Raw genomic sequence first — 27802 nt, 5'->3', positions numbered from 1 at the left:
AAAAAGAGCGTTTTTTCAACTGATTTATCAGAATCAACAAATTAAATGAGGGCTCCCGGAGAGCTCTGTTGGTAACTGTACAATCCTATGTGGGCCTGAATACAGATTACAGTTCAATCATACTACATTTGTTGATTTGAGCCCAGACACTATAATCAGACTCACAGACCCTAGGTAAAAGTTGGGGAGTGGGGAGAGAAAATATTAGCTAGTTCTCAAGTACTGCGAAGATTTCCTCTGTCCACAATGTTAGGCGAGATCAGAAATTATTAATAAACAATGATTTTGTTACGTACAAGGAACAGAGGGAATCTTCCATTATTGCTATCCAATCACCATTGCTTGAAAGTCATAAATAGGCATACATACGCCAAACATCTCGCCAACATTCACCGTGACATCTCAAATGGAAAAATGGGAACTCTCATCAGGCGAGGTCCTGGAGGGCAAATGACCCCCTCCTGGAACTGTTTTTCAGGAGGAGTCTGCAACTTTGGAGGGAGGGATGAAATTAAAAGAAAGGAAATTAAATAAGGAGATTGTAAAAAGCACAAGGCAGTAAAAAGAGTCACGTGAAAGAGGAGGAAAATAAATGAGGATATCTGTACAATGTAAATTTGGTCACTTATGCAAAGAAATTATTGAATTGTCAAACTTGTCATGAAAATGACGTACAGGTGACTGCCATGTTGTAACCAGTGCCAGGTGTGCAAGATCAATTATCTCTCTCTCTCTCTCATTACCTCACCTCCAGTCCAGCCGATGCCTGCATCTTGCCATTAGTGAACACTTTCTAAATTGTATCGATAGAACAATGCATTTAATTTTTGCAAAAGTGTGTCTATTTATAGCAGGATTTTATTCAAGTTGCTCATTCATCAATCACTCGCTAAACTCCCATGCACTGCTCACATTTTTTTAAAAACTTGCTTCCTTTAACTGTCTTGCTTCCCACTCATCAGAGCGATAAGTACAAGGCATCATGGCAACACCCTCGCTCCAAGCACTGGCATCTGCTCAACTACGTCATCGTCTGAGCAAAGGACCGGAAGGTTGTGGGCATCACCCACGCCATGACAGGAGCCGACGACTGCCAGACGGACCACCACCTAATCCGCTCCATCATTATCAATATAGCCCCAAAACAGCGACGGCAACAGAAATAATGCTGCAGAAAAATCAATGCTGGAGCACTCAGACACAGTTAAGAAAGCCCTATAGAGCCAATGCCTCACTGCCAACCTGGTGACCCTCGATGACCCCGAGACGCAGAGTGCCCACACCGCCTGGTCTGCCCTTAAGGGCTTCATAACCAGCGCCTGCGAAGAGACGCTTGGTCACTCAACCAAGAAACACCAGGACTGGTTTGACGAGAATGACCAGGAGATCCAGGAGCTAATAAGCCGCAAGCGGAAGGCATTTCTGAACCTAAAAGCAGCAAACCAATTCGGGAGCAGCAAAGCAGCTCTGCAGGCGGCTTAAGGCCGAGGTCCAACAAAAGCCCACAACCTAAAGAATAGTTGGTGGGTGGAGAAAGCACAGGAAATCCAGCAGTTGGCCAGCAACCACAACGTGCAAAGTTTCTTCAGCGCAGTCAAGTCCACCTACCACGTAAGCACCCAAGGCCCCATCCCATTGCTGGCCAAGAACGGAGAGGCACTCATTCAGGACACCAAGGCAGTCAGGGCCCACTGGAAGGAGCACTTCAAAGATCTCCTTAACCAAGATTCTGCCCTCAGCGAGTGTCCTTGACCATCTCAGCAAAACCCCAGCCCTGCACGAGGTGGAAAAGGCCATTATTCAGCTCAAGAACAACAAGGCATCAGGAGCAGATGGAATCCCCACCGAGGCACTAAAGTATGGCGGAGAAACATTATTGGCACGAATACATGACCTCATCTCTCTTATCTGGAAGGAGGAGAGCATGCCGGGAGATCTCATAATCGTGACCATCTTCAAAAAGGGGGACGTCCGACTGTGGTAATTACAGAGGAATCTCCCTGCTGTTAGCCACTGCAAGAATCCTCCTCAATCGTCTTCTCCCCGTGGCTGAAGAGCTCCTCCCAGAGTCACAATGAGGATTCCATCCACTAAGGGATACATGGACATGATCTTTACCATGCAACAACTAGAAGCAAAATGCAGGGAACAGCATCAACCCTTGAACATGGCAATCTTTGACCTCACACTGTCAACTGCGAGGGACTATGGAGCGTCGTCTTCCGTTTCGACTGCCCCCAAAAGTTTGTCACCATTCTCCACCTGCTCCACGATGACATGCAAGCCGTGATCCTGACCAACGGATCCACCACAGACCCAATCCATGTCTGGACCGGGGTCAAGCAGGGCTGCGTCATCGCACCAACATTTTTCTCGATCTTCCTTGTTGCAATGCTCCATCTCACGCTCAACAAGCTCCCCGCTGGAGTGGAACGAAACTAGAGAACCAATGGGAACCTGTTCAACCTTCGTCACCTCCAGGCTGGATCCAAGGTCGTCCCATCCTGTCATCGAGCTACAGTAGGCAGACAATGCTTGTGTCTGTGCAAACTCAAAGGCCGAACTCCAAAGCCATCGTCAACACCTTCACCGAGGTGTATGAAAGCATGGGCCTTACGCTAAACATCTGTAAGACAAAGGTCCTCCACCAACCTGACCCCGCCACACAGCACTGCACCCCGGTCATCAAAATCCACGGCATGGCCTTGGACAACATGAACCATTTTCTATACCACGGGAACCTACTATCAAGCAAGGGCAGACATCGATGACAAGGTGCAACACCACCTCCACTGTGCCAGCACAGCCTTCGGTTGCCTGAGGAAGAGAGAGAGTTTGAAGACCTGGACCTCAAATCTGGCACCAAAATTATGATCTACAGGGCAATAGTGATACCCACCCTCTCATATGGCTCACAGATGTGGACGATATACAGCAGACATCTCAAAGCATTGGAGAAATACCACCAGCGCTGTCTCCGCAAGATCCTGAAAATCCACTGGGAGGATAGACACACCAACGTCCATGTTCTCGCTCAGTCCAACATCCCCATGATTGAAGCATTGATGACACTCGACCAGCTCCGTTGGGCGGGCCACATCGTTCGCATGCCTGACACGAGACTCCCTAAGCAAGCGCTCTACTCTGAACTCCTACATGGCAAGCGTGCCCCAGGTGGGCAGAGGAAACGTTTCAAGGACACCCTCAAAGCTTCTTTGATAACGTGCAATATCCCCACCGGCACCTGGGAATCCCTGACCCAAGACCGCCCTAAGTGGAGCAAGAGCATCCGGGAGGGCGCTGAGCACCTCGAGTCTTGTCGCCGAGGGCATGCAGAAATCAAGCGGGCAGCGGAAGGAGTGTGCGGCAAACCAGGCTCCCCACCCACCCTTTCCTTCAACCACTGTCTGCCCCACCTGTGACAGAGACTGTAATTCCTGCATTGGACTGTTTCGCCACCTGAGAACTCACTTTTAGGGGTCAAGTTTCAGTCTGAGTTGCTCCTATTTTTTTGAAGCGTGGGGGGGGGGGGGGGGGGGAGGAAGCGTGGGAGGGTGGGAGGAAGCATGGGGGGGGGGGAGGAGGAAGTGTGGGGGGGTGGGAGAGCGGAGAGGAGATGGGGGGGGGAGGAAGAGGAGATGGGGAAGGGGGGGGGAAAGTGGTGATGGGGGGGGGGGGGGGAGAAAGAGGAGATGGGGGGGGGGGGGCGGGAGGGGAAGAGGAGATGGAGGGGCATGTGCAGAGGTCCCGGCCACTGTTTTCAGTGCAGGGGCCTGGATCGAGCTGAGGGAGTGGAGAATATTGAGGTAAGTTTTCGGCGCGTAAATCAGGCGTGGGTCGCGGGGCTGCGCAGTTCTAGGCGCGGCCCGAAACTTGACCCCTTAGAGTGGAAGCAAGTTTTTCTCGATTGTGAGGGACTGCCTATGATGATGAGTTTCCCATTTTCTGCAAAATCATTTTCTGCACTCCTCTTGGCTTGCTTTCTACTCTTAGTCCATCTCTTGCTCTCTGCTCGTCTATGTCCCTTCACCACTCACTTTCCGTTTATTAAAATCTTTGTAACCAACTCCTCTCTTCTGCATGATTCAATTTCTATTCGTTTCATACATTTTGTTTATCTCTCCATACGAGTAGTTTTATATTGTGTTGGTACTGCCAGAATCCTAAAACGCTGCTCTGATGAAGCCAGCTATAAGCCCAATATGAAACTGTTGAGACTTGTTGAGACCAGGAAAATCAACAGAAAATGGGATTTCCCAGCAGTGAACTCTGCCAATTTTACAGTTGGCTTGCAATACAAACCTGGCAACAGAACATTAAAGCTCCATAGAGCTTTCTCTTTTTCTTTCTGATTATGTGAGATTCTCTGAACCTCTGACATTTGCTCTCTCTTATCCTATGTGTATCACACACACTCCTCTTCCTCTCACCTATCAAAGACTAAGGGCTGCATTTTTGCCAAGTTTGCGACCGGGTTTTTGCTGCAAATTGACCCTCCGCGGTGAAAACATGGTCAGTGGGATACTCGGTGACCTCTTTGTGGCGCGCTTCCACATCCCGCTGGGGAGAGGTGCGCCGATGTGCAATGATGCAAAATGCGTTTGCGTCGTACTTTCAGCACTCTCCCGACCCTTCCAGAAGACTGACAGGGTCAAACCTGTAGGTACAGCCCTGCCAGCAGTGGCAAGTATGAAAACCTGCAAAATGGCAAGTTAAAGGGCCCAAGTTTCCACATGATTTGCGCCTGATTTTTTAGGAGCAACTGATGGAGAACGGACTATCTTAGAAATCGCAATTCTCCACATTTTTTTTTCTGCAGTTCTAGTCAGTTAGAACAGTTCCACTTTGGAACAGAATTTTTTCTTCAAAAGGGGGCGTGTCCGGCCACTGACGCCTGATTTCAAAGTTTCCACAGTGAAAACGTACTCCAAACTAACTTAGAATGGAGCAAGTGAAGATTTTTGTAGAACTGAAAAAACCTTGTCTACACATTAAAAAATCAGGCGCAGGTTAAAAATTAGGCGTCTAGAACGAGGTGGGGGGGGGGGGGCGAGGGAAGTCATTAAATTCTATAATAAATCCTTATTTATACTTCTACAAATATTATACAAATAAATCCAACCTAAATAAACATTTATAAGTAAAGAAAAGATTAAATAAACCATCTTCCTACCTGTGTGAAAGTGCTTCAAGCCAGGAAGAATGCTGCAGGCGTCCGTTCGCGCAGGGGGGGGGTGGGGGGGGAGGAGAAAGCCGTTCGTTCCCGCGTGGCGGGGGGAGAAGGTGAAAGCTGTTCATTCCTGCGGGGGGGTGGGGAAAGAGAGGAGAAAGCCGTTCGTTCCCGCGGGGGGGGGGGGGTGGGGCGGGGGAGGAGGCAGACGGTTGCTCCCGATGGCGGGTGGGGAGGGGGAGGGAAACAGCTGCCTCAACTTTTGGAGGCTTCCTGCAGCCTTCTCTGTGCTGATGGCAATGTGCTTTTATTTTAAAAAATTTCAAAAATTAAACAGCTACAAAGAACTACAAAAATGGCCGAGTGCCAATGTTTCCTTCACACTGCGCGTGCGCAAACGCTCCAACGCGCACGCGCAGCGTTGCCGGCAGGAAAAAAACTAATTTAAATGGTACCCGCCCCCTCCCACTTACAAAATCGGCGCGAGTGTAGGCTCCGCCCCCCTGGGCGCCGCGCCAAACAGTCAAGGAGCTGCAGAACGCTCCAGAGTCGTGAGGTTTTTTTCCGGCGCCGTTTTAGGCGCGAAAAACGGGCGCCCAGCTCGGAGGGGCGCCCGTTTTTTATCGTGTGGAAACTTGGGCCCAAAGTTTTAATTTTTTTATTATTTTACAATGATTTAGTAGGTAAGGATTTTTTTGAATTTTAAATTTTTTTTTTACAATTTTGTCCCCCCTCCCAAAGCCTCTCTCGCAGCCCTACCAGCCTCGGACTAAAGTTGCCGAAACTCGTGGTTTGCACCTCGAATCCTCGTGCAACGCCGATTTTTACTGACATGCCAGTAAAGGCCGAAAGTTAGGCCTCAAAACGGTAGCACAGCAAAAACGGTAATTTTGGTGAAAAACTACCGTTCGCAAAAGCCCGAATATCCAGCCCCATGAGGCAGAATCAGCACTCCAAACTTCTAATAGCCAGAGAAATTATCTGGTGCGTGTGCGTGTGCCTTTTTTTCTCTGTCTCTCTTCTCCACCACTTGTTTTCGATCTTTCCTCTATCACTTCCACTCGTCTTTCTATCTCGATTGCATCTTAATATTTATTTTTTCCCTTTCACTACTCCTTCACTCCTGTTATGTTTTGGGATTTTTGACTATCTGATATGAGAAGAATCACAGGTAATTTGTATCATAATGTTGATGTTAAGATGAATTCACCATATAAGTGGTGAAATACACAAGATTTTGGGAATGTGGAGCAAATCCGGATGATCTGGTTGAAGTGATGCTTTCTGCAAACCACATCAGCTGAAGACAATGGACGTTCATTAGGACATTCCAGTAAACATTCACAATATGTTGGAATCGCGACATTTGTTTCCAGAGGAGTACCTGCCAGGGCAGTCACAAGTTTAATTGGCAGTTCAACTGGTTTAATTCCCAGGCACAGAGAGTTGGGGATGGATCGGAGGCCATGTCATTGGCTTCCTGTCTAGTTGGAAGTCACTGAGCCTGCAAAAATCTGTAGCAAAAGTCAAAGTGGGTGAGAACGCTCTCCATCATGTTTGCATTAATGAGTTTGAGAGATTTTTTAGTCAGTAAGTGAATTTAGCCCTCTAACAGGAATGGTGTGGCATGCTGTTACTTTCTATATTACAAGAAGCATTATGAAATGGATTGAAAATAATTTAACATTATTTTTCATATATTACATGTAAAAAATAATCCAGCTTGTTGGATTATAATTGGCTTCAACTCACTATAGTGTCCGTCCACAGATAGCAAAAGCACACAAGAGGGTACGCATGAGATTGATGAATACAGCACTCATAAACAAGGGGTTTTGTTTTTAATGACCCCCAGGTCATGCAATTGGATCACTAGATATTGGTCAGTCCAGGTCAACTCTGCATTGTAGGGGACGTGGGACTACTTATGGGAGAGAATCGGTGTCAATTCATGGAATTATTGACCTGGTTATAAAATTGACTGAGTGGCAGGAGACAGACAGTCGGGATAATGGGTAGGTACTCTAATTGGCAGAATATGACCAGTGGTGTCCCACAGGGGTCCGTGTTAGGGCCTCAACTACTCACAGCTATTAACGACTTAGATGATGGGCTAGATAGCCACAGATCCAAATTTGCCGAATGCACAAAGATAGGTGGCATTATAAGCAGTCTAAATGAAAGCATAAAATTACAAAGAGATAGTAACAGATTACGTGAATGGGCAAAACTGTGTCAAATGGATTTCAATATAGGCAAGTGTGAGGTCATCCACTTTGGCCCTAAAAAAGATAGAGCAGTGTACTTTATAAATGATGAAACAGTGGAGGTCTATAGAGACTAGGGGTCTGTGTACAGAGAATAAAATGTCATGGACAAGTACAAAAAATAATCAAAAAGGCTAATGGAATGCTGGGCTTTATATCTAGAGAACTAGAATATAAGGGGCATTCGACCACAACTGGAGTTTGGTGTTCAGTTTTGGGCACCACACTTTAGGAAGGATACACGGTCTTGGAGGGAGTGCAGCGTAGATTTACCAGAATGCGACCTGAACTCCAAGGGTTAAATTACAAGGAGAGATTACAGAAACTAGGGTTGTATTCCCTGGAATTTAGACGGTGAAGGGGTGATTTGATCAAAGTTTACAAGATATTAAGGGGAACTGATAGAGTAGATAGAGAGAAACTGTTGCCACGAGTTGGGGAGTCTAGGACTAGGGGACCAGTAGCCTAAAAATTAGAGCCAAGCATTTCAGGAGTGAAATTAGGAAACAGTTTTACATGCAAAGTGTAGAAGTTTGAAACTCTCTTCCGCAAACATCAATTGATACTAGGTCAATTGTTAATTTTAAATCTGTGATTGATATATTTTTGTTAACCAATGCTATTAAGGGATATGGGGCAAAGGCAGGTAGATAGAGTTAGGTCACAGATCAGCCATGATCCCATTGAATGGTGGAACAGGCTTGAGGGGTGAAATGGTCGACTCCTGTTCTGATGTTCCCAACCTTTGTCTGATTGGCTCCAGTGAAACATCTTGTTTCGTTTTACTACTTTAAAGGCGCTAGATAACTGCAAGTTAATATTGTGATGCGGAACCAGAGGGCATTTCTAGTGTCAATCCAAAATGTTTTAACTTTGACAAAGGGTGATAAGACCTGAAACGTTAACTTTTGCCTCTTTCCATAGATGCTGCCTGACCCGAAGTGTTTCCAGCGTTTAGTTTGTATTTCAGGTTCCCAGCAGCTGTGGTGTTTTGCTACTTCCAACCACTCATTTTCTCTCTCTCATCCTACTTCGTTACTCTTTCATTTGTCCCTGCAACACTTGCAGAATCAATGCTGTTGCATTGGTGCCAAGTGAGTTGGGGCCGGAGACCTGTTGATGTAACAGTGCAGGAGAGTGGGAAAGGCCACTGATGCACCACAGACAGTGAACAGGAGAAGCCCAGTAAAACTGAGGCAGCACAGAGAACAAGGTGGAGCAGGTTGGGTCTTCAGGAGCATAAATTGAAGAAAGAAGGATAACTATCTATTAACGATAGTTAATAGATAAAAACGTTTAAAAGAGTTGCATTTATATGGTGTCTTTCATGACCTCGGGACGTCCCAAAGCGTTTTACAGCCAATGAAATACTTTTGAAGTGTTGTCACTGTTGTAATGTAGGAAAGTCAGCATCCAACTTTTGCACAGCAAGCTCCCACAAACAGCAATATTTGATAATGACCAGATAATCTGTTTTGATTGTTTTGTTGGTTGAGGGATAAATATTGGTCAGGACACCAGGGATAACTCCTCTGCTTTCTTCAAAGTAGTGCCATGGGATCATTTTCTGCCACCTGAGAGCAGACATCTCATGGGTTAACATCTTCATCCGAAAGAAGGCACCTCCGACAGTGCAGAACTCCCTCAGTACTGCACTGAAGTATCATCCTGGATTTTGTGCCGAATTCTCTGGAATAGGACTTGAACTCACAACTTCCGACTCAGAGGCGAGAGTACTACCAACTGAGCCACAGCTGACCCGATAGGATAGTTTGACGGAAGAAACTCCCCAAATATCTCAATCCCATTTTAAGGTCGCACAAATATTCACCGACACAACTCTGACCCTTGTTAAACTGTTGTTTTCTTTGCGACTCTCCAAAACTGGCTCAGCAAGTTCCAATACCTATTGTTCCACATTTAACAAAAAATGTTTTTTTAAAGAGTGCATTTCAGCGAGATTGGGCAGTTGTATTAAAATGATTCTGATTTTGAATAGGGATGGCCATGTGATCCACTCATGCCTGACCTTGCTTTTTTTTTGGTTAGTGACCCAATAAAACACAATCTGGCACATGTACATTGCTGTAAAACATTCATTTAAATCGTGGTTCCTGACAATCAATGCCCCATTTTAAATGACGTACTGCACCATTTTGTCCAAATTTAAATAAAACATGCAAACAAGCATTGAAACTTTCCATTCATAGCAAGCAATCTGTGATATAAAAGATGTCCCCAGGCATAATTCAACATGTTGCAACAAGTAAAATTAGCCAGCCTGCTTCTCATAGTGCTATAGTTTTAGATGATCAAATCAATGATGTGAACAACCTACAAAAGATAGCAAATGATAATTAAACGTGTGTGTAACTAATGCCTAAGTTAATGATTGTGGCCAGGGCTCTGGCTGGGGTTTCCCAGTTCATTGCCATCCCGGGATCCTTTTCCACTGAGGGAGGGATGTCCTTATGCCCCCCGCCAGCCAAATTGGGCGGGGGGGGGGGGGAATTAATGGCCTTCAGACCCCTGTTTGGGACGCCCTCTCTCATGTGTTTCAGCTGCTAATGTTTGAGATGCTGGTGGGTAGCTCGGAGGCTGTTACCAGCTCATCAGTAGTTGACATACTGGTGGAGTAGGGTTGCCAACTCTAGTTGGAGGCATTCTGACCACTGCATCTGTTCATGTGACACGTAATTATGTGACACCTGATTACGAGTTTCCCCCAACCCACCCCTCACCAAGTCCCCATTCCCCACTCTCTTCCGAGCCCTCACTCTCCCTCAACTCCCCCCAGCCCCATTGCTTCCTGAATCCTGTGCCCCCTCCGCCCCACTCTTGCTGGTTACTGAGCTTCCCCTGACTGCTAATTCCTGAGGCTCCCAATTCCCTCCCACCCTGTCCTTCTCGACTCCCAACATTTGATTTTTTCCCGATATCTGTGCTTGTGTAGCTCTTGGCCTGAATGGCTGGTTGCGGCTCTCTGCAGCTGCTGGTGATGTCACCGGGCCGGAGGCAGGAAATTACAGAGTGGAGCCCAGGATGTAAATTGAAGGCAAGGTAGAATTGGGAGTTCTTTACACAGGAGCCATAGTGGCAGAGAGACTCCTCTGTCCGTGGGATAGAGCTGTGCAAACACTCAATCCCAGAGATGGAGCAGTTTCTCTGCCACTATGGATGCTGGACAAAAAGAGATCTCCATGCCACAAAAGAAGTTTCTTTCAGCCGTTATCACCTCACTTTTACCTACCTGGCCCATGTTTTAAGTTGTAAACAGACTTGGTGCATTGCAGGCTGTCCGTTGTTCATAATCTGCGAGTGCCCGTGATTACAAGGTACAGCTCATATCTATTACAATGCAAGTTATTTGGGAGTATCAATAAATGTCTTTTTTGTATATGTTCATTTTTTGGGGGTGTCCGTTTATACAGGTTTCAATGTAATCTTCATTTCTGCTCATATAAAAGTGTCAAACAATTTTTATAAGTAACTTTATGAAGGCATTACATTACTTCAGCAGAGAAAGAGTATAAATTAGGAAATATTGTTGCTATACAAGGTGTTAGTCAGACCATATATAGAGTCCTCAGGAAAAAAAGAGACAGATCACCAAGGAATATCAATAGGAGAAAAGAGGAAAGGCACTTTGAGAGAAGAGACAGTATGTCGATCTGATAACTTAATCACTGGATAGACATCGTTATCCTTGAAGATTATAAAGCAATGTTGATGATTCTGGATATCAGGAATTGAACTTATGAGGAAATATTAATTATTATTGGGCAATTCTTTGGAAACCACAAGGTGGCCGAATTGAAGTTCTCAAGATCATTAAGTAAATTAGCAAAGTCAATTCAGGCAAATTGTTAAACTATGATTCCAATACCAAGAGACGCCAGTTTTTTTTTCTTAAGAACCCAAAATGCAAGGTTAAAATCCCAGAGGGCAGGATACCACCAGGTTGCAAAGAATAAAGGATGAGGTAAATTGGAAGTAAAGCTTGGGTTTTCAAAGTTTGAAGATTGTAAAGGGAAATAATAAATGAGGATGGTAAGGAGTTGAGGTTCCGTAAAATAATTGGTAGAAACTAAGGATGCCTAAAAATGTGTAAAACTGATACGAATGCTGTGTTTTAAATCGTTGTTTTGGACTGGAGATGAGGTGTCTGCTAAGAATGATAGAGAAATGCTTAGAAATGCTAATTATCTGTGGTTTTCAAGTAAAAGCTTCATTTTGTTTATGTACCTTAAGACAATTTGTATGGAAAGGCTTAGAATCGAAGGACGTTGTAGCAATTAACGTAAACAAAGGCAGTTTACTATGTCGTTAAGAATGGTTGAGGTGACAAAGCTCCGGTTTGGGCCTCATAGTTCAAAGTGTAGAGGGATAAGGCTTTGTATTCATTGTACCCAAGAAAATAGAGATATATATATCAAAGGAATTCTACAGAAAAGCGACTTCGATAAGGTATAAACAATGACATGTGACCTGTCATGTATTTAACTGGCATTGTAACCCATGTATAAACTGACTAGTTGTACATTGTGAGAACATTGACCACTAGGTGGTGAACTTGTGGGAGACACTCTTAACCTGGTCTTTCAAGTATAAAGAGGAAGCTCCACCCACCTTCATCACTTCAGTGGTGGAATAAAAGTTGCTGGTCACAGAGTGAATTTCTCTCAAGCATGGGCCTCGTGTGCATTTGTACTGTATAGTAAGGACATATCATGACCAAAATTGTAAGACATCTTTAAGGCGGGTTCTTGAAACAAGAATCGAGACAAGGAACATGACACAGTGTTGGATAAATTTTATGGGGAACCTCTATTGGTCAAAAGGTCTTGTCAATATTCAGGTTCAGGCCCACCCCTAAAAATAGGTTAAAAGTGACCTCCTGGAAGCTTGTAGTCACAGACGGAAGAGAGAGAGAGAAGGAGGCACACAGATGGAAGGAGAGCGAGAGCAAGAAGGAAGCCCTAGATGATAGAAAGAACAGAATTGCCCACGTGTGTCAACTGTCTGTCCGATCGGATCGATTTCAACTATTGTTACGGTCGTATGGGTCACCCCGACCTGCGAGAGAACATCACCGCAGGGCGGGAGTAAAGAAGAGCATATCACTTTAACTTCCAGCGCAAGCCGTTCCAAGTGTGCGCCGACTTCGAGGTGGGCGACTGGGCAACGTAATTAAAAGCCAGGTCGCCGTTTGGAGCATTGGCAGTAACATCGGCAGGACCCAGGTACAGCAGAGGAGCGGGAAGGTCGGGGCAGAAGAACAGCGAGAGATCATGGCAGAAGTGTGGCAAATGATCGGGGCAGAAGAGCGGTGAGCGATCATGGCTGAGATGTGGCAAGAGATCATGGCGGAGTTGCGACGAATGTTTTATCGAAGAGTGGCGGCAAGAGATTGTGGCAGAGGATCGGTGAGGGATCATGGTGGAGGTGCGGCAAAGGTTTGGGGCGGAGGAGCGGCGAGAGATTGCGGCGGAGGAGCGGCAAATGAGGGTATGGGACCCAGAAGAGCCGTGGGCCCAGGGGCAGCATGGGCCAGCCACACTTCAATGTGCGCGCGCACTGGGTCCATGCAGCAGAGCAGGTGTCCAGTCATCCTGGTTAACCTTGGCACTGGATAAAGGCCTAGCTCTGTCAAGCCCGTGTGGTGGCTGATGTGCAACGGACACCACACATTCAAAAAATCCATGCACAAACATCTTCCACCCCTGGAGTTCAGGACTGGAACATCGGGTCCTTCATTGAAACATCTGTGAACTCATCCCTTTTGGTGTGGAAGCAAGTCATCCTCATTCGAGGGCCCGCTTATGATGATGATTATGTTTTTACTGTATAGCTAATATGTTATATTTCGTCTTAAACTCTGATTAAACACATACTGGTTTGCACTCGAACCTGATCATTTAAAGTGACTAGAAATAGCCGTAAAGAGGCAATTTCTAACAGTAGAATAGGAGATATAATATCACAACATATTTAAAGCCTGGAAGGAAGGAAAGCAGATTCAGAGGAGCATTGCCATAGCAGTGTCAATAAAATGGAAATGGTGCGAGAAAGCAAGGTCAGAAATGAGAAATTTGACTGTCTAGACGGTTCTGGGGGAGGTGGGACCAGTACAAACCGGACGGTCTGCACCTGGGCAGGACCGGAACCAATGTCCTAGGGGGAGTGTTTGCTAGTGCTGTTGGGGAGGAGTTAAACTAATGTGGCAGGGGGATGGGAACCAATGCAGGGAGACAGAGGGAAACAAAATGGAGACAAAAGCAAAAGACAGAAAGGAGATGAGTAAAAGTGGAGGGCAGAGAAACCCAAGGCAAAAAACAAAAAGGGCCAATGTACAGCAAAATTCTAAAGGGTCGAAGTGTAATAAAAAGGCAAGCCTGAAAGCTCGGTGCCTCAATGCGAGGAGTATTCGGAACCCAGGAGAGGGCTCTGAGCGAGTTAGAGTGGGTGAGAGCGCAGATGAACAGGACCCAAGAAAGAATGCAAAAGGCAGGAGGCAACAGAGCAGAGTAGCACTGGGATAAGTGTAAACCACAAGGTGATAGGAAGGGACAATGTGTATGAATATAAAGGGACTGCAGGAGGGGTCAAAACTAAAAATCATGGTTTAAAAACTAGTATTAAAACACTACCTAAACGCAAGCTGCATTCGAAATAAAGTAAATGAGTTGACGGCACAAATCATTACAAATGGGTATGATTTGGTGGCCATTACAGAAACGTGGTTGCAGGGTGGCCAAGACTGGGAATTAAACATACAGGGGTATCTGACAATTCGGAAGGACAAGAAGGGAAAGGAGGTGGGGTAGCTCTGTTAATAAAGGATGATATCAGGGCAGTTGAGCGAGATGATATTGGCTCTAATGAACAAAATGCTGAATCATTGTGGGTGGAGATTAGAGATAGTAAGGGGAAAAAGTCACTGGTGGGCGTAGTTGAAAGGCCCCCAAATAATAACTTTACGGTGGGATGGACAATAATCAAGGGAATAATACAGGCATGTGAAAAAGGAACGGCAGTAATCATGGGAGAATTTTAACCTACGTATCGATTGGTCAAATCAAATCGTGCGGGGTAGCCTGGAGGAGGAATTCATAGAATGCATATGGGATTGTTTCTTAGAACAGTATGTTACAGAACCTATAAGGGAGAAAGCTATCTTAGATGTGGTCCTGTGTAATGAGACAGGAATAATAAACGATCTCCTAGTAAAAGATCCTCTCGGAATGAGTTATCACAGTATGGTTGAATTTGTAATACAGATTGAGGGTGAGGAAGTAGTGTCTCAAACGAGCGTACTATACTTAAACAAAGGGGACTACAGTGGGATGAGGGCAGAGTTAGCTAACATAGACTGGGAACACAGACTAAATGGTGGCACAACTGAGGAACAGTGGAGGCTTTTTAAGGAGCTCTTTCATAGTGCTCAACAAAAATATATTCCGGTGAAAAAGAAGGGCGGTAAGAGAAGGGATAACCAGCCGTGGACAACCAAGGAAATAAAGGAGTATGAGAAATTAAAAACCAACGCGTATAAGCTGGCCAAGGTTAGTGGGAAACTAGAAGATTGGGAAAATTTTAAATGACAGCAAAGAATGAATAAGAAAGCAATAAAGAAAGGAAAGATAGATTACAAAAGTAAACTTGCGCAAAACATAAAAACAGATAGTAAAAGTTTTTACCGATATATAAAATGGAAGAGAGTGACTAAAGTAAATGTTGGTCCCTTAGAAGATGAGAAGGGGGATTTAATAATGGGAAATGTAGAAATGGCTGAGACCTTAAACAATTATTTTGCTTCGGTCTTCACAGTGGAAGACACAAAAACCATGCCAAAAATTGCTGGTCACAGGAATGTGGGAAGGGAGGACCTTGAGACAATCACCATCACTCGGGCGGTAGTGCTGGACAGGCTAATGGGACTCAAGGTAGACAAGTCCCCTGGTCCTGATGAAATGCATCCCAGGGTATTAAAAGAGATGGCGGAAGTTATAGCAGATGCATTCGTTATAATTTATGAAAATTCTCTGGACTCTGGGGTGGTACTAGTGGATAGGAAAGCAGCTAATGTAACGCCTCTGTTTAAAAAAGGGGGCAGACAAAAGGCAGGTAACTATAGGCCGGTTAGTTTAACATCTGTAGTGGAGAAAATGCTTGAAGCTATCATTAAGGAAGAAATAGCGGGACATCTAGATAGGAATAGTGCAATCAAGCAGACGCAGCATGGATTCATGAAGGGGAAATCATGTTTAACCAATTTACTGGAATTCTTTGAGGATATAACAAGCATGGTGGATAGAGGTGTACCGATTGATGTGGTGTATTTAGATTTCCAAAAGGCATTCGATAAGGTGCCACACAAAAGGTTACTGCAGAAGATAAAGGTACGCAGAGTCAGAGGAAATGTATAAGCATGGATCGAGAATTGGCTGGCGAACAGAAAGCAGAGAGTCGGGATAAATGGGTCCTTTTCGGGTTGGAAATCGGTGGTTAGTGGTGTGCCACAGGGATCGGTGCTGGAACCTCAACTGTTTACATATACATAGATGACCTGGAAGAGGGGACAGAGTGTAGTGTAACAAAATTTGCAGATGACACAAAGATTAGTGGGAAAGCGGGTTGTGTAGAGGACACAGAGGCTGCAAAGAGATTTAGATAGGTTAAGTGAATGGGCTAAGGTTTGGCAGATGGAATACAATGTCAGAAAATGTGAGGTCATCCACCTTGGGAAAAAAAAAAACAGTAAAAGGGAATATTATTTGAATGGGGAGAAATTACAACATGCTGCGGTGCAGAGGGACCTGGGGTCCTTGTGCGTGAATCCCAAAAAATTAGTTTGCAGGTGCAGCAGGTAATCAGGAAGGCAAATGGAATGTTGGCCTTCATTGCGAGAGGGATGGAGTACAAAAGCAGGGAGGTCTTGCTGCAATTGGACAGGGTATTGGTGAGGCCGCACCTGGAGCACTGCGTGCAGTTTTGGTCACCTTACTTAAGGAAGGATATACTAGCCTTGGAGGGGGTACAGAGATGATTCACTAGGCTGATTCCGGAGATGAGGGGGTTACCTTATGATGATAGATTGAGTAGACTGGGTCTTTACTCGTTGGAGTTCAGAAAGATGAGGGGGGATCTTATAGAAACATTTAAAATAATGAAAGGGATAGACAAGATAGGGGCAGAGAGGTTGTTTCCACTGGTCGGGGAGACTAGAACTAGGGGGCACAGCCTCAAAATACGGGGGAGCCAATTTAAAACCGAGTTGAGAAGGAATTTCTTCTCCCAGAAGGTTGTGAATCTGTGGAATTCTCTGCCCAGGGAAACAGTTGAGACTAGCTCATTGAATGTATTCAAATCACAGATAGATTTTTAACCAATAAGGGAATTAAGGGTTACGGGGAGCGGGCGGGTAAGTGGAGCTGAGTCCACGGCCTGATCAGCCATGATCTTTTTAAATGGCGGAGCAGGCTCGAGGGGCTAGATGGCCTACTCCTGTTCCTAATTCTTATGTTCTTATGTTCTATTTATGTCGACAATAAGCTTTTTCCTGTATCCCCTCCATAGGTACAAAAAGTGAAGAACCTCACCAGATTTGAAAGTTAAAAATTCGGAAACAGTAAGTAAAAGCAGAAGTCAGGCAGAGCTTTTTCAACCAACAGTTCATATACTTGTGGAGAAGAGTCAAGTTCCCTTATGTGGACTTGGTTCTCTACAAGCTGCAAGCTGTACTTTTCAAAATGTAAATGACCCTTGCTTGCAGTGTTCTTTCTACTCACTAAATTTAAAAATAATTGGTTTTGGGATATGGGAATCTCCAACATTTATTGCTCATCCCTACTTGCTGCGAAAAGGTGGCGGTGGGCTTTCTACTTGAATCTTTTTCGTAATTTGATTCAATTGAGTGGTATGCTAGATCATTTCAGAGGGCAATTGAGTCAACCACACTGGTGTGGGATTGGAGTCTCGGTAAGGATGCCAGATTTCCTCTCCTAAAGGACATCAGTGAATCAGTTTAAAAAAAAATAACCTGACACTCCCTTGCCACTGATTCCAGCTTTTTAATTTCAGGACTCATTTTTATTAAAAAAAAATTAAAATTCTCATGATTTGTCCAGTACTCTGGATTACTACTTAAGTAACATAATCACTGCACAACTGTTCAGCCAGCCATTTCGTAAGCCATCACTCCAAAATGGTCAATATTAAGCACAGAGTACATTTTACTAATGAAAACCATTAATATTTACCTACAATAAGAAAAAAACAAGTACAGAAGTTTGGCAAATGCTAATATTACATTGCAAACAAACATAAATTTATTGAGAAAGGTCTATAATGGGTCAATTACCCCTTATAAACTCCTCCACTTAAAGTAATAGAATAGCGTTATCCATTTTGAAAAACAAATTCCTCGTGACTGACAAGTTGAAATCAATAGTTTTATTTTCTCCTATCCAGTTCGGTATCATCTCTGAAAGCAACTCTCTCAAGCAGGGAGTTTAAAAGTAAGCTCAAACAACAGAAATCATCAAAACCTTTCACTGAAAATGAAATCAGGGAAGGCCACTGAACTGGATACAAGAAATGTGATCAAGAAACAATTAAGAGCATTTCTTGATAGAATACATTGAGACACATGGTGAGGGAGAAGGTAAATGGAGTTTTCAATCAAAAATGAGGAAACCAGGATAAAGAACAATGGTCAATATTCCAAAGAAATTTGAATCAGGATTAAGTGCCATATATGTGAATGCATAAAAATTCAAAATCAAAAGTGGAAAGTTGGAAACAACAATAACTATGAAACATTTTCAGGGCTGATAAGGAGCCAAAAAAAGGGACAGGATGGTAGCATTAGTGAAGGATTCTATCACAGCACTAGAACACAAGCACATTTTCAGGGTTGCATCAAGACAGAAGTAATACAGATAGAATAGGAAGGAAAATGGTACAATTATTGTAGGTATTACAAGCTACCAAGCAGTGGATACAAGTTAGAGATCTGCAGACAGTTAAATCGCAAGGACAGCGGGGCAATGACATTGGGTGGTTTTAACTACATCAAGATCGACTGGAATTAAGATAATGCATATGGTCAAGCTGCGGACACTTTTGAGAATACATGCAGGATTTGAGCTGGGCAACCTGGGAACATTTTTGAATTGCTCTACCAAAAAGTCACTGCAGATACGATGGGCCGAATGGCCTCCTTCTGCAACATAAATTTCTATGCTTTTAAAAAAGCTTACCAGACTTAATGGGCCATTTCTTTTTTAAACTGTTGTATTTTAGCTGAGTTTCCTTTTGCTTTTACTTGAGCTTTGAATATTACACTTGATATAAACTTAGCTTTAATTCAATGAGTTGACTTGAAGATAGCTTTACTTCGAAGCATTATGGGCAATGGACAATCTACAGATAACGACACTGACAAAAAACAGCAACTATTTTAGAAAGCAATTTCTATCACCATCAACTCAGGACTGTATCTTAAAAACAAAGTGATACACTCAAATTGCTCTTCAAAAAGTTAGGTTAACTCTCTTGTTGAAAGTGCAAAGTTCAATATTCTGTTTCTTTTCAGCTAATATTGTATTCACAAACCCATCAACAGGTAATTTTGACTAGAATCTGACTTCACATGCATTTCTGAATGTAGATTTACACACAACTGGAATTCAAAGTTCCCTAGCAATAACAGTTGGATTTCATGTAATTTTCTGCAAAGTACCACTGCTTGCATTACCCAAGATTCTTTCTTGCTCATAACACAATAAAATATACTGCATTTCAAAAGTAATTTGTGTGAAATACTTTACCATAACATAAAAACAAGTATTATTGCAATTATTATATAGCAGACTGCCAAATTCAAAATGAAACACTGAAGCAGCAAATGAAAGGCTTATTCTTGATTTTGCACAGTAACTTAGAAAATGGACTATTGACTGGCACACTTTATTTCTCGTCCAGATAATATGCATTAGTGTCAGAACATGCTGGAATGCACAATGTCAGATTACACCGTTAAGCAAACAAAACCCCCAAAAACATACCAGACTGAGATTGACAGGAGTATTTGGCATTGGTACGTCGTGCTTGTACAAAGTTTGTAAAACATCATTCAAGTCATTTTCCTGCAAGACAGATAGGAGCAATGCTTTCACAAACTGGAGATGTTATAAAAACATAGAAATTTACAGGGCAGGAGGCCGCCATTTCGGCCCAGAATTCATCTACAGTGGACATAAATAAAAATTATTGAAAAAAACGAAATAGAAACTATTTAAAGCTAGAGTCATTTGAGTCACCACATTTTTGACAGGTTGCCCTCCTAAAAGTATAAATTTTAATCTGTAAATGTTTAATTAGCCAAAATCAAAAAGCAGTGAAAAGGAAAACTTTTAAAATCATTAGTTTCTTTTAGGAGAACATTTTGCATATTCAAAACTTGATATGTTTTAGAGCCTGTATAGTCAGTAATTGAAACTAAAAATAGAGTCGTCAAGGAAATAAAGTCACATTTTAATCCATAAAATGTATTTTGTAATCTGAGCACCTGCCCCTTGTATATTAATCTATATTGATGCCTCACTTTTGGCATGGTGCTATCGCATGCCACACATTACAATGCGTTGGATGCAGAAGAAAAAGCGAGTCACTGAACTGGAGCCTGAAATTTACAAGCAGTTACAACTGTTCTTCCATTAACCTCAACCACTTATAGGGCTCAATTTTCCCCAAAGCATTTTTTTGGCATACTTGAAGAGTTATGGCCGATTTCTTGGGGCCCAAGTACGTCACAAAAGTATTGCAAGTTTCCCCGTTGGATCTCTTCATTTTGGCGTGGCCTAACCGGACCTTTAGTTTTGAGGGCGGAGCCTTGAGCTGCGCCAAAAAGATCAGGCTGCCATGGTAACCATGGACACAATGCGAGCTGAGTCTGCAAAGTCAAGCATACAGCTACCTCCCAACACATTAAAAGAATTGAAAAACACATAGCACCAACTTCCCTCCAGCCCCGCCCAAAGGCTGTCCTTCTCTCACTCTCAGACTGGGGACCGCGAATGGGACCGGACTGTGTGTGTGAACCGGAGACCGAGAATGGGACCGGACAGCCTTCGGACAGGGTTGGAAGCAAGTTGCTGCCATGTGTTTTTCAATTGTGTGTGTGTCCGGGCATCTGCTGCACCGCTTTCCTTACCCGTGCCGATTTCCTTAATTCTAGGGAAGGTTTTTCAGGACAGGTCACATGCGCTGGCCTAAATAGAACTGGGGTAACTCTCAGCTGGTCAAACTTCCCTAAATGGCCAGAAGTGGTGTAGGTGGCTCGTTACGCCCCCTTTGGCTGAAAAAAAAACGGACTTAAAAAATTCGTAACTAACTGAGTTACTCTGGTGCAAATTGATTGAGGAAACTGGGGATTTTTAAGTTAGGCCAGAAAAAAAACGGCGCAAATACTGGGGAAAATTGAGCCCATTAATAGCAACAGTTACCTGGAGTTTCCTATTAGGAGCAATGGTCTTCAAGACCTAAACAGCATAGATCGGAGGCAATCCAGCGAGCAATGTGATCCACTAACATCTTACATAAGAACATAATAAATAGGAGCAGGAGTAGGCCATACGGCCCCTCAAGCCTGCTCCGCCATTTAATACGATCATGGCTGATCCAATCATGGACTCAGGTCCACTTCCCTACCTGCTCTCCATAACCCCTTATTGTTTAAGAAACTGTCCATTTCTATCTTAAATTTATTCAATGTCTCAGCTTCCACAGTTCTCTGAGGCAGCGAATTCCACAGATCCACAACCCGGAGAGAAGAAATTTCTCCTCCTCTCAGTTTTAAATGGGCGGCCCTTTATTCTAAGATTATGCCCTCTAGTTCTAGTCTCCCCCATCAGTGGAAACATCCTCTCTGCATCGACCTTGTCAAGCCCCCTCATAATCTTGTACGTTTCGACAAGATCACCTCTCATTCTTCTGAATTTCAATGAGTCGAGGCCCAACCTACTCAACCTTTCCTCATAAGTCAACCCCCTCATGTCTGGAATCAACCTAGTGAATCTTCTCTGAACTGCCTGCAAAGCGCGTATATCCTTTCGTAAATATGAAAACCAAAACTGCATGCAGTATTCCAGGTGTGGCCTCACCAATATCTTGTACAAATGTAGCAAGACTTCCCTGTTTTTATACTCCATCCCCTTTGCAATACAGGCCAAGATTCCATTGGCCTTCCTGATCACTTGCTGTACCTGCATACTATCCTTTTGTGTTTCATGCACAAGTACCCCCAGGTCCCGCTGTCCTGGAGCACTTTGCAATCTTTCTCCATTTAAATAATAACTTGCTCTTTGATTTTCTTCTGCCAAAGTGCATGACCTCACACTTTCCAACATTATACTCCATCTGCCAAATTTTTGCCCACTCACTTAGCTGTCTGTGTCCTTTTGCAGATTTTGTGTCCTCCTCACTCAGTGCTTTCACAGTCTTGCAATATGATTGCTTAATTCTTTCAAACCACTACAATATCTGACCCTGGATTTGCTTCTATGACAACAGCTTTTAAAAGTTTTGCAGGATAAGTCAGTGATAGCACAGTAAATGTTCAGACCGTTTACAGGCTTGTGTCTTGGTATATACATATACACACATACATACATATATATATGCGCACACACACGAGCTCCTGGAATCAACATTTTTTTCTCAAGTTGGTCATTGAGTGAACCCTTAACGGTAACTAAAATATTATAGGATAATTTAATGTTCAGAATTTATGAATGTGAATTGAAACACTACAAATGACACATTTCCTTTAAAATATTTCATGTCCCATAATTACTGTAGTTCAGTGAACTGGAGCTTTTTATTTTCCAAAACCGTAATTTCCCATAAACCACATCATACTGATTAATAACTGGAATCATACATCATTGCTTAGATGAAAGAAATCATATAGGAGCTTTATTAGGTCAGATGTGCATTTTAATTTGTCCACAGATATCTCAGGAGCAATATTTGTTTATTGATCTCGGCTACAATTATAATTTTGTTTAAAGGTCTGCTAACCTGATTAGAAATTACACTTAGAACTTGTGGGTACAAATTTTACACCTTCGCTCCTTGGTAAAATGACATTAAATTAATTACAAGTTATTAACTGGAAATAATATAATTGCTTGTTTAGCGCTTAATTTAACAAGTTTATATCAACCACGAAAATAAGAAACATATTCCAAGTAAATATTTTACCTGATCCTTAACTAAAAGATCTGCCAATGTATTCAGTAGCTTGTAGTAAACTTCAAACCAAGGCAAATAACTGAAAAAGAAAAAGACAACAAGACATTCACTCTGACACAAATATTGCACAATACAATTACACTTTTTCTCATTTGGATGATGGATGAGGATGATGCCAATACCAGTATTTCTGATGAATTGGATTTTAAAACTCATATGCACAAAAATGAACTTCGTAAAAACAGAAGTCAGGGCACTTCTTATCCAAAAAGTCTGCACCAAAGCAGCTAATACACACCGACCATTTCAGAGCATGCACTTTTCTCTCTCTCTTACCAGCCTTTATCACAGTCTGTGATGTCGAGATGATGCTGCTGCTGATGGTTTTAAAAACCCTTTATCCACACTCAAACTATTTCACTGTTTAAATGTTTAGAATTGTCATTTTTAGTTTCGTTCAATATTTAAAAGACTCAAAATTCCCTCGAGTATTAAAGGTTTAAAAATAACTGAGCTGCTGGATACAAATATAATGTACCAACTATTTACATTAAATCAATGCACTTTATTTGTTAAACTATTTAAAATATTTTTATAATGTATTTCCCACTAATTAGAATTCTAAATTTAAAACATTTTATATAATGACTGAAATTGAATCTTTTCACTTCCCATCTAAAACTAATTGTTTATGAACTTATCAGAATCACTTCTTCTGTACACTTATGAAGTGAATATACATTCCCATAAGTTGGTCTGTGTGGTTTCCAATGGTATCAAATTGCAAGTCTGTATTTTGCTCTTTTCAAACTTTTTCAGCAAAGTCTATCAATAAAACTCCTATTGCTATATCAAGTTCCAGCTGTTATGATTGATCTCCATTAATATTTTGCCCCTGACTTCTCCTGAAACCACCCCATCTCCATTGCCCAACTCCGCACCTGCCTCAGCTCATCTGCTGCTGAACCCTCATCCATGCCTTTGTTACCTTGAGACTTGAGTATTCCAACACACTCCTGGCCAGCCTTTCGGGTAAACTTGCGACCATCCAAAACTCGGCTGCCCATGTCGTAACTCGCACCAAATCCCGCTCACCCATCACCCCTGTGCTCACTGACCTCCATTGGCTCCTGGTTAAGCAACGCTTCGATTTAAAAATGTTCATCCCTATTTTCAAATCTCTCCATGGCCTCGTCCCTCCCTATCTCTAATCTCCTCCAGCCCTGGTCTCAAGTATCCCCTATTTTAGTCACCACCATTGGCGGCCGTGCCTTCAGCTGCCAAGGCCCCAAGTTCTGGAATTTTCTCTCTAAACCTCTCTGCCTTTCTACCTCTCTTTCCTCCTTTAAGACGCTTCTTAAAACATAACCCTTTGACTGAACTTCAGCGCCAATATCTCAGGGTTAGAAATGTGGCCCAGTGTCACATTAGTTTGGTAGCACTCCTGTGAAGTGCCTTGGGACATTTTACTACATTAAAGCTGCTATTATAAATACAAGTTGTTATTGTTGTTGACTGACTGAACCTGGGCATGGTTTTGTGGACATTCCAAGGTGACTCCATACTTCGTACTTCACCTCATGACAAGGCCTCGGACCTGAACCTTGGACTGTTTCTTTCCCTTCCTTGTTTTAAACTGTGACAGGTCAATCTCTGCCATGTCTGCAACCAGAATTCCTTTTTTCAATTCACTGCTCCAGACCGCGTTTGTTCTCTTAGCCACTTCTCTCCTTCTCTTCCTCATTCAGTCATACCATCTTTCATTTCCACCCACCTCCCCCCACCCCCACACTCAGGTACTTTGCCCCAATCACTAATGCAACACCCCACTCCTGCTCTCCTGCCAATGTCTTAGGCTGAAAATTCCCCTTGAATAATCTCATGGCATTCATCAAAGGGCCCATTGAGGCACTTGTCACTGCCTCTACAAGAGCAACAACCCCCAACTGCTTCATCCTGCTCTTTCACTGACTTTCCCAGCCAGCATGCCGACTGGAGGCTAACCTCACCAACCTTCTTCCAGCGTACCCAACATTGTTCCCTTGGACCCTGCTAGTGAATCAATAAAACCCCTCTACATATATCCCCCAGAATGGCTGCTCACCCCTAAACAAAACCCCAGCCATCCATACATACTCATTGTGGATAACCTTATTGACATCCTGGTCTCAACTGTCTGAGGCTGATGCAAGCTGCATAAAACCTGGGGGGAAAATCCTCCTCCCAAACTACTTGTTCTGCTGACTCCAAGTTCTTAAGAATACTCCTCACCATTGACCACCAGGCCCAATGTTCTGGAATTCCCTTCTGATCCCCCTCCCCACCCCACCTCTCCTCCGTTAAAACTCACCACCTTTCAGATATACCAGATGCCCTGTCAGGCTTAGTGGCAACCAGTGACTCCTGTAAAATGTCTGAGCTTCTTAATGATTTTTATGGAATTTGGCTCACACTGCTTTACATCTACTTGTACAATAGCATAACCTAGAGACATAACAAAAGCATCCTCTTATGAATTGGGATGGACATCAGTGCCTTTCACTCGTGCTTCCATAGTCTCTCCAAAGGTGGAATGAACTTCGTTTGTTTGCTGCATTTTAGTTATTTGTTCTTCGCATGCAGGCGATGTAATACAAAATAAACAACATGCAATGCTACCCCACATCACTGAACTCCTTACTTGAGTTAAACAAGATGGCTTCTGACTATCCTTTGGCATTTCTAGCCTCTTCACCTCTCTGCTTTCTCTTCAACAAGCCTGACTGTATTTGCAGCCTTCCTGTTTCAATAAATCCCTCTGCCAGCCTGTGTCACAGTCTGTCTTACTCTGATCACAGCCAAAAATAGGCATCAATGGCTTTCCAATACAACAGATGTGAAGTCTTTCCAATTGCTCAGACAGTCCAATGAATTGCAAGAGCTGAAAACTATGGCTCTGCTGTTCCCACTATTTAGCTGGAGAAAGCTATTGTTCAAACAAAATTGGATGTTGAAAGCAGGAGCAGCAGAGGGGTCAAGAGAGGTGATGCGTCACTCTACTTATGGAAGCTTACCGGTCTGCGGCCGATGTCACCAAGGGGCAGCATGTAGAAAAAGAGGGGACCCAAGATGGATAATTTAAGGGGGTGGGGGTGGAGTGAGATGCTTTCGAAGTGACGGTGCAGGGGTGGAAATAAAGCCATTGCTAGATATATTCTCATTATGATTTGACAGCTAAGAGTTGAACCATGCAAGGGCAGTTCCACCAATCGATAGCCAGGTCACTTACTTTTTACAAAAATACGATGTCTGTGTTGTAGACACGTCAATTCTGGCAGTTTTTCCTCTGGCATAATGAAGGCACAACGCAAACCATTTTACAAAAACATATACTTCTCCGAATTTTACGCTGGTACAACTGTTGTACACTTGGCTTGCACAGTATTTACACACGCATATCTTTGATGACTGATAATTGTTGACCACCTATTGGCTTGGTTGTACATTTTCTTAATCAAGTGTGTTACACTTTGAGATCGGAATAGCCACACAATTATGGAACTTAGTCGGCTGGACAGTAGTTTGGGTCTACTGTATTGTATCTGGGAGTTGTTGTTGGATCAAAAAGCTATTTGAAGTCCCAAAAGCAGGTTTTGGTATACTATCAGTCCATCCCTGCCGCTATGGAGAAAGGGGATGCTGTGCAACTCGTAATGGGGATTTTGTTATATAGATATCCAAGGAAGAGCTCCTGATGTGCTTTCTCAGCCCCAGGCTAAGATCACCCTTTCCAACTATATATCCCATTACTATTTAATCCACATGCTTGAGAGAGAGAGAGTGGGGGGAGGGGAGGCAAAGAAAAGGATAGGGTGAGCAGAGGAGCTTCACATTGCTGAAAGGATCATGTTCTCAGCGGCATCTGGAATAGTCTATAAATTATGAGAGTCCTTGGTCCTCCTCAGAGCAAGGCCAGCATGCAAGGCAGACTCTCATTTCACCGCATGTAGGGTTTGAGAGGGGTTTGTTACTACGCTTTCTTCCTCTCTGATGTGGTGGCCTCGTTTTGTTTCGGATTTCTACCGAATCTATCAATGTGTTGGCCAGTACAGTATACAGAGAGGTTTTATGTAAAATGATTGCAATAAACTGTTCAGGTCAGCTGTGACCTTCACAGCCAAAGACAGAGGAGTTTTCAACACACAAGGCCTCTGCTTGCATTTGACAAACTTTAGTCATCGCCTCTCTGGGGTGCCTCAACCTCCTAACAAGCAATCACACTCCAACAGGCCACAAATGTGTTTGCTGCAAAAACGATAGACCTGGGACATATCGAAAATGAAATTGCAAGTGTGTTCTGGTACTTCAGTCTTTGGATCAATTCCACAGAAAACCAGCGCACAATTTATTTTAATTTTTTTTTTTTTAGTTCTGCCACTCATAGCTGACAATATTGCTGCAAGGGGAACATTTGTTCCTTAATCCAAGGCATCATATGGCCCAGAGAGGATTGGAGGACAATTGTTTTGGTTTGAACAGTAAACACATTTTATTATCCTGATGTGTGGTCTTAAATATTTAAATAAAAATTGTATCTCATGGAATTTCTATCACCTGAAAATGGTTTAAACGGAGATGTCACACAGACATTAACGTGTGCTCCTGCGTGGCTGCAATGAAGGCATGGAATGAAATTCAACCTGTGCTTCGCCATATCTGGGAGCACAATGGTGATACTGGGCAGCGGAAGAAGAAACATTTTATTCATAAGTACTAATTGTGCTGCAAAAGTTAAAGACTTCATTGAAATTAAAACAAAAAATCCTTGGAGGTGCCTGGTAAACATTGAAAGACTGCATTTATATAGCACCTTTCATGACCACCAAACGTCTCAAAGTATTTTACAGCGAATGAAGACAGATTACATTGTACAGTATATGCATGTAGTTTGTTATAATCATCTGTAACACAATTCAATTCATCTTTCCTCAGTTTATCCAGATTCAAAAATTAATGTTACGTATTAAACTTTAGAAAGGTACATTTGTAAAGTGTTCAATGCTCCAATACAATGCACAGAAGCATTACTCAAAAGCAAACTAACAATAAAGAAATATGTCTCTGA

The 27802-nt window shown here is 43.1% G+C and overlaps 1 protein-coding gene across 6 annotated transcripts in view; it reads right to left on the bottom strand.

Moving 5' to 3' along the window:
* dennd1b (DENN/MADD domain containing 1B) overlaps positions 1 to 27802 on the bottom strand; it is a 303998-nt gene that overhangs the window by 130817 nt on the left and 145379 nt on the right. For all 6 annotated transcript variants that reach the window (XM_070887322.1, XM_070887317.1, XM_070887318.1 and 3 more), the window contains 2 exons: positions 22708 to 22777; positions 19509 to 19589 (listed from right to left, as the gene is read on the bottom strand). In XM_070887322.1, coding sequence (XP_070743423.1) covers positions 19509 to 19589; positions 22708 to 22777 — 151 coding nt within the window. The remainder of the gene's footprint in view (positions 1 to 19508; positions 19590 to 22707; positions 22778 to 27802) is intronic.

The sequence above is a fragment of the Pristiophorus japonicus genome, chromosome 8 (genome assembly GCF_044704955.1).
Source record: "Pristiophorus japonicus isolate sPriJap1 chromosome 8, sPriJap1.hap1, whole genome shotgun sequence".
Lineage (NCBI taxonomy): Eukaryota > Metazoa > Chordata > Chondrichthyes > Pristiophoridae > Pristiophorus > Pristiophorus japonicus.
This window is presented reverse-complemented; position numbering and strand designations above follow the sequence as displayed.